This window comes from Oncorhynchus clarkii, unplaced genomic scaffold (genome assembly GCF_045791955.1).
Source record: "Oncorhynchus clarkii lewisi isolate Uvic-CL-2024 unplaced genomic scaffold, UVic_Ocla_1.0 unplaced_contig_12468_pilon_pilon, whole genome shotgun sequence".
Lineage (NCBI taxonomy): Eukaryota > Metazoa > Chordata > Actinopteri > Salmoniformes > Salmonidae > Oncorhynchus > Oncorhynchus clarkii.
Window position 1 is genome coordinate 434,293 of NW_027261138.1, and position 10,351 is coordinate 444,643.

Consider the following 10,351-nt stretch of genomic DNA (forward strand, 5'->3'; position numbering starts at 1 on the left):
AGGCAAAAGCCATGCGATTATCTGAGGACTGTGCCCCACACCAGAATACCTTTCCAAATCAGCACAAGCATCACAAAATCCCAAATAGCGATAAAATAAACCACTTACCTTTGAAGATCTTCCTCTGTTTGCAATCCCAAGGGTCCCAGCTACACAATGATTGGTCGTTTTGTTCGATATAGTCCTTCTTTATATCCCAAAAATATCGGCTTGATTCAGTAATCCACCTGTTCAACATGCATACGATTCCAAAAAGTTACCGCTAAAGTTCGTCCAAACAAGTGAAGCGAGGTTCCTAATAAATGTTCAGGTATTCTAATATCTAAATAAACAATACAATTTAAGACAGAGAATAGCGTGTTCAATAGAGAAGATAAATAACGAAGAGTGCGCAACATGACTACTTTTCTATTCAATGCTACAAATTATATGCATATCCTAGCTTCTGGGTCTGAGTAACAGGAAGTTTACTTTGGGCACGTCATTCATCCGAACTTCCGAACACTGCTCCCTAGTCCTAAGAGGTTTTTATGTGATCCTAGGATAAATCCTCATTGAATGTTCCTTTGTACATGTGCGTTTATGCTTACCCAAGCGTGCATTCCAAGGGAAGAAAACCAAGTATCCTCGTAGACTACAACTTGTTCAGAATGAGTCTGAAGTAATCAGGTGATTTTCGGGTCAATGTCTGGAGGTCAGTCAGAATAGGTGTTGATGGAGTCTGTAGTGGTTTTACTACAAGTCAATGAGCGAAATGACAAACTGAGAATCCGAGATCAATGAAAACGACCTCTTCTTGAATCCATCAATAGCCAATGTCTAGTTGTGTGGAGACACATTAGGCTACAATATGAGGAGGAAATTCAGTTTCAGTTTCAATTCAGTTTCACCCAAAGATGCGCATCTCACTCGCTGGTGATGGCCTATGCGCTCGTGCCAAACGCCACTCTCCTGTTTTACTTTGTACTTTGTAAAAGTTGGAAGTTGATCAAATATTTTGGTAACAGCTGACAAATTAGATTATTCTCTTTTTAGCAAGAACCATTTGCTTTCCGACCTGTGTTTTTCCGCGATTGTAGGCATTTTAAATATTGCGAAAGGCCAGTTTTGTCTGCATACTGTTTGTTCACTAACATGTTCACCGCGCATCCCCGACTGTAGACTATGCCTTGTATTGGGCTACACTCTAATAGGCTATTATTGAAAATAAGCCATTTATCCTCTGTGGCTGAAGTTTAGGCGTTGTCATAGTGTAGAAGGCTATTCTGAATTATTAAATGTATTTCTGAACAGACAGCAGTAACTCTATAACTTTGGCACTTTTTATTTTAATTTCTCATGTGTGCTGCAGCTCCTCCAGAACCCTTCGCGTGGCTGTGATTCTATAAGAGGAAACATGATGAACTCGTCACATCAACGTTTATTTGTCACGTGCACAGGATACAGGGTGTAAACGGTTCCTCTTCCTTTATTCTCCCGCACCCCCTGTATCTCTCACCAAACTAGAATGAGATTCACTTTCTATGATCTCTCTCTCTCTGCTCTGATAGACATGAGCCTGCAACTCTCATCTCTCCAGCGCAGGAGACGTTGGATGACGTTGATGACGTTGGAATTGAAGTCGAGTGGTTCAACATTAAAATGCATTTTGATTGAACACATAGTACAGCTTGAACAAGGCGACGGTCGGTGGAAGTCGGGCGCCACCAAGTGGACAATTATTTTAGTTCCTTGTGGCATCAACGTGTCCAGAGACAGTTTATAAAAGATAACATGTTATGTCAGTTTTATTATATACAAATTGTTTTTTCCACCCCTATTTGATAGATTCCTATTCCAATTTAGCTGTAAATCTGGTTTGAACTCAATAAGGATTTGTCTCGTTTCCGATTGGAGGGCGGATGTCCACGTCACTTTGGAACCTTCCAATATGTTACATTGTAACAGTGAAAAGTGTCTTTTCCCGACGTTGATCAACTCCCAGTCTATGCCACCATTTTATTTAAATAGCATCATCTTTGATATTTGTTGTAAAGTGTACAGCGCTCATTTAGGTGTAACCTTTACCGGATTTGACGTGTCTGAGAACGGCACCTTCCTCCCGAAAGCATTGCGGTATCGCTTCTCGGCCTTTTGGCTAAGATCAAGTGTAGTTTCTGTTCTTATCAGTTTAATATCTGATACGTCCCCTATCTGGGGACCATATATTAAATTGTTTTTTGGAATAGGGAGATGGAATAGGGGCTTGCTCCGTCCACTCCACGCATCGACTTGGTATTGCAGTATCTCCAGGAAAGGTGCACCCCTGCCGTTGTAAAGGAAAAGTAGATTAAGTTAACCAGATGGTTCTTTTATCAGAATCATGATGCGTTTAAGTAAATCTATGTCAATGAAGCCTCGACAGTGGTGGTCAAGTCAGTCACCCAATTAATCTAAGAAAGTTATATTTGTCACATGCGCCGAATACAACTTTACCGTAATATTTTACTTACAATTCCTTAACCAACAATGCAGTTTTAAGAACATTTAAAAAAGTAACAATAACGAGTCAATGTGAGGGGGTACAGGTTAGTCATTATATTGACTATGACAACTGATAGGAATGGTGAGTTGATCATCATCAACGTTTATTTGTCACGTGCACAGGATACAGGGTGTAAACGGTACAGTGAAGTGTTTACGTGCATCATATATACACATTACAATACAATACGCCCGGTCTCGGAAGCTAAGCAAGGTCAGGCCTGGTTAGTCCTAGGATGGGAGACTGCCTGGGAATACCAGGTGCTGTCAGCATTTCTGTCCCTCATGGCACCTGTACTCTTAAACTATTTAAATCAGGGAACAACGGTCTAAACCATTCGGTTTTTTTGGAACAAGGTTGTCAAAACAGCATCCATAAAACAGAGAGAGCTGTTGCAAAACAGTACATGGATTTTCAAAATGTAGTTGTCTTTTTAAAACATAAAATGCATTCATCAAAATTATATTATACCGTTCAAATTGCAAATACATTAATCGAAAGAACACGACTGCTTGCAAAAAAAGATTAACGCGACTATACTTGTCTCTTGAGTCCAAGCAGACAAAACAGAAAGTTAGTTTGTATTTTCAAAATCCGAGTAGATACATACAAACAAATAGTGCTGGTGCATGAACTCTAAAACATTCACGTGGTTCATCAGTAGCTATGGGAAATGTAGTTCTTTTCACACTGATCTACAATAGACAAGTAAACTGAATAGTGCTGGTGCATGAAAACGTCATTTGAATCATCTAGGCCTATTTTGAACATTAAAAGGACTTTGTTGCATAAAATCATTTTAGAAGGAAAATGTATTATACAGTAAATAGGTCACAATAATGAGAATATTCCTCAGAAGAAGTAAGCACCATGGTGTTAAAGCTGGCCAAGTTGAAATGGCTGAGAGAAAGAAGGAGGAGCGTGAGGAGAGAGGACAAAGAGAGAGGCAAGATGCCTGGTACAGTTTATAGATGTAGTGTGAGCATATTTCCTCTGAGTGTGTATATTCGATTCATAGCTATGCCACCCTGTCTGTTCCAAAGCTCCATTGGCTGGCTTGCATATTCTCTTGTATATCTTGGCATTAAGGGAGGCATGTCCTGTGATTCACACTGCCAACATTGGGCAGTAGAATCTTTATTCATTTACCAGTGCCGAAGCCTGGCAAACAATCCCCTCTAAAAAAATAAGCTTGCATTTAAAAATATTTAAAAAATGTAGTAGAAGGGCCAACACCCAAAAAAAGCCTTTTCAAGTCAACTGGTACCAACACTCTTCATGTTGTTAGCTGAACCTCAGTCTAGATTGAGACTTCCAGGATCTCTCCATGTCCATCTTTAGCCTACCTGCCATTACAAAACAGAAGAAAAACTGGTATTAAAGGATTGGAATAGACACAGCTCATCTCCTCAAAGGGGAAAAGTGTACTCAGACAAATAAATGACCCGTTGAGAGAAACAGGAAACATCCGAACAACAAGTGGGTGATATGTGGCCTACATAAACCAGATCCAGCCATTCATGTAGTCGGAGACATTAAAAAGCCTTTATGTTTCGGGCTGCATCATTTAACTGTTCTAACTCAAAACAAATTACCTACAAGTGGGGAGAACAAGTATTTGATAACCTGCAAAATCGGCAGTGTTTCCTACTTACAAAGCATGTAGAGGTCTGTCATTTGTATCATTGGTTCACTTCCACTGTGAGAGACAGAATCCAAAACAAAAATCCAGAAAATCACATTGTATGATTTTTGAGTAATTAATTTACATTTTATTGCATAAGTATTTGATCACCTACCAACTAGTAAGAATTCCGGCTCTCACAGACCTGTTAGTTTTTCTTTAAGAAGACTCCTGTTCTCCACTCATTACCTGTATAAAAGACACCTGTCCACACACTCAATCAAACAGACTCCAACCTCTCCACAATGGCCAAGACCAGAGATCTGTGTAAGGACATCAGGCATAAAATTGTAGACCTGCACAAGGCTGGGATGGGCTACAGGACAATAGGCACGCAGCTTGGTGAGATGGCAACAACTGTTGGCGCAGTTATTAGAAAATGGAAGAAGTTCAAGATGACGGTCAATCACCCTCGGTCTGGGGCTCCATGCAAGATCTCACCTCGTGGGGCATCAATGATCATGAGGAAGGTGAGGGATCAGCCCAGAACTACAAGGCAGGACCTGGTCAATGACCTGAAGCTGGGACCACAGTCTCAAAGAAAACCATTTGTAACACACTACGCCGTCATTGATTAAAATCCTGCAGCGCACGCAAGGTCCCCCTGCTCAAGCCAGCGCATGTCCAGGCCCGTCTGAAGTTTGCCAATGACCATCTGGATGATCCAGAGGAGGGATGGGAGAAGGTCATGTGGTCTGATGAGACAAAAATAGAGCTTAATGGTCTAAACTCCACTTGCCGTGTTTGGAGGAAGAAGGATGAGTACAACCCCAAGAACACCATCCCAACCGTGAAGCATGGAGGTGGAAACATCATTCTTTGGGGATGCTTTTCTGCAAAGGGGACAGGACGACTGTATCGTATTGAGGGGAGGATGGATGGGGCCATGTATCGCAAAATCTTGGCCAACAACCTCCTTCCCTCAGTAAGAGCATTGAAGATGGGTCGTGGCTGGGTCTTCCAGCATGACAACGACCCGAAACACACAGCCAGGGCAACTAAGGAGTGGCTCCGTAAGAAGCATCTCAAGGTCCTGGAGTGGCCTAGCCAGTCTCCAGACCTGAACCCAATAGAAAATCTTTGGAGGGAGCTGAAAGTCCGTATTGCCCCGCGACAGCCACGAAACCTGAAGGATCTGGATAAGGTCTGTATGGAGGAGTGGGCCAAAATCCCTGCTGCAGTGTGTGCAAACCTGGTCAAGGAAACGTATGATCTCTAATTGGCAAACAAAGGTTTCTGTACCAAATATTAAGTTCTGCTTTTCTGATGTATCAAATACTTATGTCATGCAATAAAATGCAAATTAATTACTTAAAAATCATACAATGTGATTTTCTGGATTTTTGTTTTAGATTCCTTCTCTCACAGTTTAAGTGTACCTATGATAAAAATTACAGACCTCTACATGCTTTGTAAGTAGGAAAACCTGCAAAATCGGCAGTGTGTCATACTTGTTCTCCCCACTGTATATGATTCATTCATTTTATTTTATATAATATCTATAAGCCAGCAAAGAATACAAGGTTAGGCCATCTTGCCTTTCTCAAAGGTGTGCCGATTCGTTGAGACTCACTTCTTGAAGTTGCAGGCAGACTGTGACATGACATAATCTGTGTTCACTGTGTTGAAAATACGAGGACTAACCTTCAGCCCTCCTCCTCCTCCTCCTCCAGGTGGAGACGGTCTCATCTCTTGTTTCTCCATCTCCTTATTCTTTTTATTTCTCTCAACTGCTTGGGGGTTTTTGACGCCCCTGGAGGTTGTCTAAGAGGAGATGGAGAGGTCAGAATGGCAGCTACAGACACACGGTTGTGTCCCCACTGGCACTCTATTCCCTATATAGTGCACTACTTTAGACCAGTGCCCTATAGAACCCTATTCCCTATATAGTGCACTACTTTAGACCAGAGCCCTATAGAACCATATTCACTATATACAGTGCACTACTTTAGACCAGGGCCCTATAGAACCATATTCCCTATATAGTGCACTATTTTAGACCAGGGCCCTATAGAACCCTATATAGTGCACTACTTTAGACCAGGGCCCTATAGAACCCTACTCCCTGTATAGTGCACTACTTTAGACCAGAGCCCTATAGAACCCTACTCCCTGTATAGTGCACTACTTTAGACCAGAGCCCTATAGAACCCTACTCCCTGTATAGTGCACTACTTTAGACCAGAGCCCTATAGAATCCTATTCCCTATACAGTGCACTACTTTAGACCAGAGCCCTATACAACCCTATTCCCTATATATAGTACACTACTTTAGACCAGAGCCCTATAGAACCCTATTCCCTATATAGTGCACTACTTTAGACCATGGCCCATAGACTTGTAACAGTATAGTCAACACTAACGTCTCTCATCATGTGTTCAGTTGAAACAAGTTAATTCATTGTCTTCCGTTCACTTCACTTCATTGATCTTTTCAGAAATGGGTCTCTCATAACTGAGAGCTTTTACAGACAAGAGTTTTACTAGAATACAGGCCTACATGTGCATGTCATTATCTGACTAGAAATATTATGTTGAACATAATTCTGTTTGTACGGTTAAATGCTAGATACAGAAGCGTTGTATATCAAACTGAGCTTCCTGAGAGAGGATAGTGCTCGCCCTTGGGCAGAGCAGCCAGATGTCAGACTTCCTGAGAGAGGATAGTGCTCGCCATTGGACAGAGCAGCCAGATGTCAGACTTCCTGAGAGAGGATAGTGCTCGCCATTGGCCTGGTCCCAGATCTGTTAGAGGCATTAAGCTCCAGTATATAGTGTTGTTGTGTCAGGGAAAGCATAAGCTATAGCCTGGTCCCAGATCTGTTAGAGGCATTAAGCTCCAGTATATAGTGTTGTTGTGTCAGGGAAAGCATAAGTTATAGCCTGGTCCCAGATCTGTTAGAGGCATTAAGCTCCAGTATAAAGTGTTGTTGTGTCAGGGAAAGCATAAGCTATAGCCTGGTCCCAGATCTGTTAGAGGCATTAAGCTCCAGTATATAGTGTTGTTGTGTCAGGGAAAGCATAAGCTATAGCCTGGTCCCAGATCTGTTAGAGGCATTAAGCTCCAGTATATAGTGTTGTTGTGTCAGGGAAAGCATAAGCTATAGCCTGGTCCCAGATCTGTTAGAGGCATTAAGCTCCAGTATATAGTGTTGTTGTGTCAGGGAAAGCATAAGCTATAGCCTGGTCCCAGATCTGTTAGAGGCATTAAGCTCCAGTATATAGTGTTGTTGTGTCAGGGAAAGCATAAGCTATAGCCTGGTCCCAGATCTGTTAGAGGCATTAAGCTCCAGTATAAAGTGTTGTTGTGTCAGGGAAAGCATAAGCTATAGCCTGGTTCCAGATCTCTTTGTGCCATCTTGCCAACTCCTGTGGTCAAAGGAATGACAATAACCATTGGAGCTGGCAAGACAGCACAAACAGATTGGGAACTAGGGTAAGGAACGTTTTTAAAAGGTTAAGACAGAATGACAAAGTGTGCAGCGTCAGAAGTGAGAGGTGGGTGGTGTGGGAGGTGGGAGGAAATACCAGCCAGGTCAAGACATTGAGAACATGGTCTTCATACTCACCTCGATGCTTTAGTAGGCCGACATGCTTTATGGGTTGGATACAATTGGCTTTGACTGAAGAATTTCTGTATAACAGTAAAAATACCCACCAGTCTTATGAGGAGCTACTAAACATTATGATTGAAGAGAATTTAGTAGCCTTGCAACAAAAGGGTACAAACACCATAAATTGGATTTCTAGATTGGATTTCTTGGTTCAAGGCTCGTTTTATAGGCTAACCTTTTCACACTACTGAGCCGAATCAAGCTGCAGTGTGCTGACCTGGTTACACGGCACATCTACCGTACAGATGTAGGATCTTAATTTGAGACAGTTTGCTACAGCCCGAACTTAATCATGCAGCAACAGGAAATGTGAATGATTATGTGTATTATAATTAAATGGACATTTTTTTGTAGGAGTTGATAAATTTTTCATAAGGGAATAATCGAGTCTGAAATTTCACAGCGAAAATTACAAACTTCACAATACTTTTTAAATCTCAAAATACACTGCAAGTTTTAAATGACCTGCATTGCAGGACAGTTCTCCTGCAACAGGGTGATCACAGTAAGATCCTACATCTGTAGCTGCTGGAACCGTGCTGGGAAAGGATTGGAGCCAGCACAGTAGGATTTTTCGGTCAGTTAACACGACAGTGTAAAAAGGATAGCCTTCTCTCTTCTCCCAGCAGACTCAGTAAGCTCTTCTACGCTATACGAATAACAAGACTTGGAGAGTGGCTGGCTGCTGAGATTAACTAGTAGAGTTGAGATGATAAACCATACCGATCACTTATCACAGGCATTTTGCAGATATCGTTCATTACGATAAGTAGCCTATACTAGAGAAATGTGTTTGAAATGAAATATGACTGATTGTTAATGGAACAATTAATGGCTACAACCATCCAACTAGTAGTAGTTTAAAATGTTTTTGTTATAAACTTTATCGTTATTGCATCAATTCAGGCAATTTATCCCAATATTGATTTTTGTCCGTATCGCCCAGCTCTACTGACTGTTCAGTGGTTGTCTACAGTATGCCACTTAGAAGACACCCATCCAAGCTAAATGACTCATGGTACAGTGGTGTACAGGATCCCTGTGGGAACTGAACCCACAACCTCACCACACCCTAATCCAACTGAGCCACACAGGACCACCATGTGTAGGCTATATAGGACTGGTTTCCTGGACACAGATTAATCCTAGTCCTGGTCTAAAAAAAAAAGAAAAGTTTAACAGTGAATCTCCATGGAAAATGCTTTTCAGTCCTGGACTAGGCTTAATCTGTGTCCGGGAAACCAGCCCTTCGCTGTACCAGTGTAAGCCTACCTTATATGGTTGTCATAAAAACTGGTCCAAAACAGTCATACCTCTTTCTGTCTCTGCTCAGCTGTCTCTGTCAGCTGACTTCTCCTTGTCTCCTGGGAAGGAAGCAGAACATGATGTTGAGTATAAGGAACATTTTTAAAAACAACGTTAATGAAATTCATGAGAAAAAATATATATTAAACGAGAGACCTGAAGAGCAGAGATCTGAATGGGAACGTATAAATCTGATTGTTTTGGTGTTTGTTGGTAATGCTGTTTTATGTTACATTGTTTCATTTTGGAATCCAACTATATGTACAATTTGTTTACGATGTTGACCTGAAACATGGACAATAGTGTGTATAAATATATAAAGTGTAACTCGCTAGTTACCGCCAGCACCCAAGCTAATAATGAACCTAGCTACTGTAACTAGTTACTTACTCGATCTGGTGTGGGGGACAAGTCGTTTCCAGATCCACCAAGGCACGGTAAACACATCCCCATATTTGAGCAAGGAAATCAAAATGTTTACTTTCAGTGTTGAATGTTTGTTGACTAAATTACTTGACTAAATTGAGCTACTTAACGTTAGTTCGCTACATCTAGAAGAACCCAGCAGGCGAAATGGGCTAGTTAAGTTAGTTAGTTAGTCTTGTGCACATCGACAGAAAGTGTCTACCCACTCTGCTTTTGATAAATCTACGAGCTAACTAACTATAAGCACTTGATATATATTTTCTCTCCATCTAACCACTTGTTGAAACGACGGGGTCATTTGGAAAAACGTCCACTTGAAAGACAGGGTGGGAGGGGAAGACTTCGCCAATGTAAACACAGAATATGAGCTGTGTTCAAGAACAAATAACAACTCAGACGGGCTTGTTATTCTTCTATGATATAACGGGGGTCCGCAAACAAACGTTAAAAGGTGTTTACCACCACCTATTGTGCTGGAGTGTCTGATCAATCACAACATTAGCTCCACATTTCTAAATCCTCCTACCTAACTCAGTACTTCTGAGAAAAAAAGAAAAAAGAGCCCTACTAACTTCTACAAAAAACCTCCCTCATCCCCCTTCCAAACCTCTCCAACCTCAATCCAACACTTCAGTCTTTCCCTCTCTTCAACATACTTACAACAATACATGCTCCATCGTGTCATTGACCATACACTCCAGACACAAACCATTCACATGTTGCCAAACAGATGTAATGACCAGTTCAATGTACAATTTTTTTCATTTAACTAGGCAAGTCAGTTAAGAACAAATTCT

The 10,351-nt window shown here is 41.3% G+C and overlaps 1 protein-coding gene and 1 non-coding gene across 4 annotated transcripts; one reads left to right on the forward strand and one right to left on the reverse strand.

Annotated features, from left to right (window-relative positions):
- The first annotated feature begins 2,117 nt into the window (after window positions 1–2,117).
- On the forward strand, window positions 2,118–2,308 carry LOC139405198 (U2 spliceosomal RNA). The gene has a single exon (XR_011633868.1). It is a non-coding gene; the product is annotated as a U2 spliceosomal RNA (small nuclear RNA).
- A 625-nt stretch (window positions 2,309–2,933) lies between these two features.
- Window positions 2,934–9,909, reverse strand: LOC139405188 (small VCP/p97-interacting protein-like). Of its 3 annotated transcripts, XR_011633864.1 has the most exons (5): window positions 9,519–9,873; window positions 9,137–9,187; window positions 7,779–7,843; window positions 5,853–5,972; window positions 3,852–3,870 (listed from the first exon to the last, which is right to left on the reverse strand). XR_011633864.1 is itself a non-coding variant. In XM_071147615.1 (4 exons), the coding sequence occupies exons 1-4, from the start codon at window positions 9,579–9,581 to the stop codon at window positions 3,862–3,864; spliced, it is 243 nt and encodes an 80-aa protein (XP_071003716.1). In that variant the 5' UTR covers window positions 9,582–9,909; the 3' UTR covers window positions 2,934–3,861. The 3 variants fall into 3 exon arrangements, 1 of the variants encoding a protein (XP_071003716.1); XM_071147615.1 differs by lacking the exon at window positions 7,779–7,843 and having other exon boundaries at window positions 2,934–3,870; window positions 9,519–9,909; XR_011633865.1 differs by lacking the exons at window positions 3,852–3,870; window positions 5,853–5,972 and having other exon boundaries at window positions 7,230–7,843.
- Window positions 9,910–10,351: the final 442 nt, after the last annotated feature.

Coding starts and splice junctions, on each gene's coding strand:
- LOC139405188 (XM_071147615.1), bottom strand. CDS start 9,581: ATGGGGATGTGTTTACCGTGCCTTGGTGGATCTGGAAACGACTTGTCC. Junction 9,188..9,518: donor TGTCCCCCACACCAGATCGA/GTAAGTAACTAG, acceptor CTTCCTTCCCAG/GAGACAAGGAGAAGTCAGCT. Junction 5,973..9,136: donor CTGAGCAGAGACAGAAAGAG/GTATGACTGTTT, acceptor ATCTCCTCTTAG/ACAACCTCCAGGGGCGTCAA.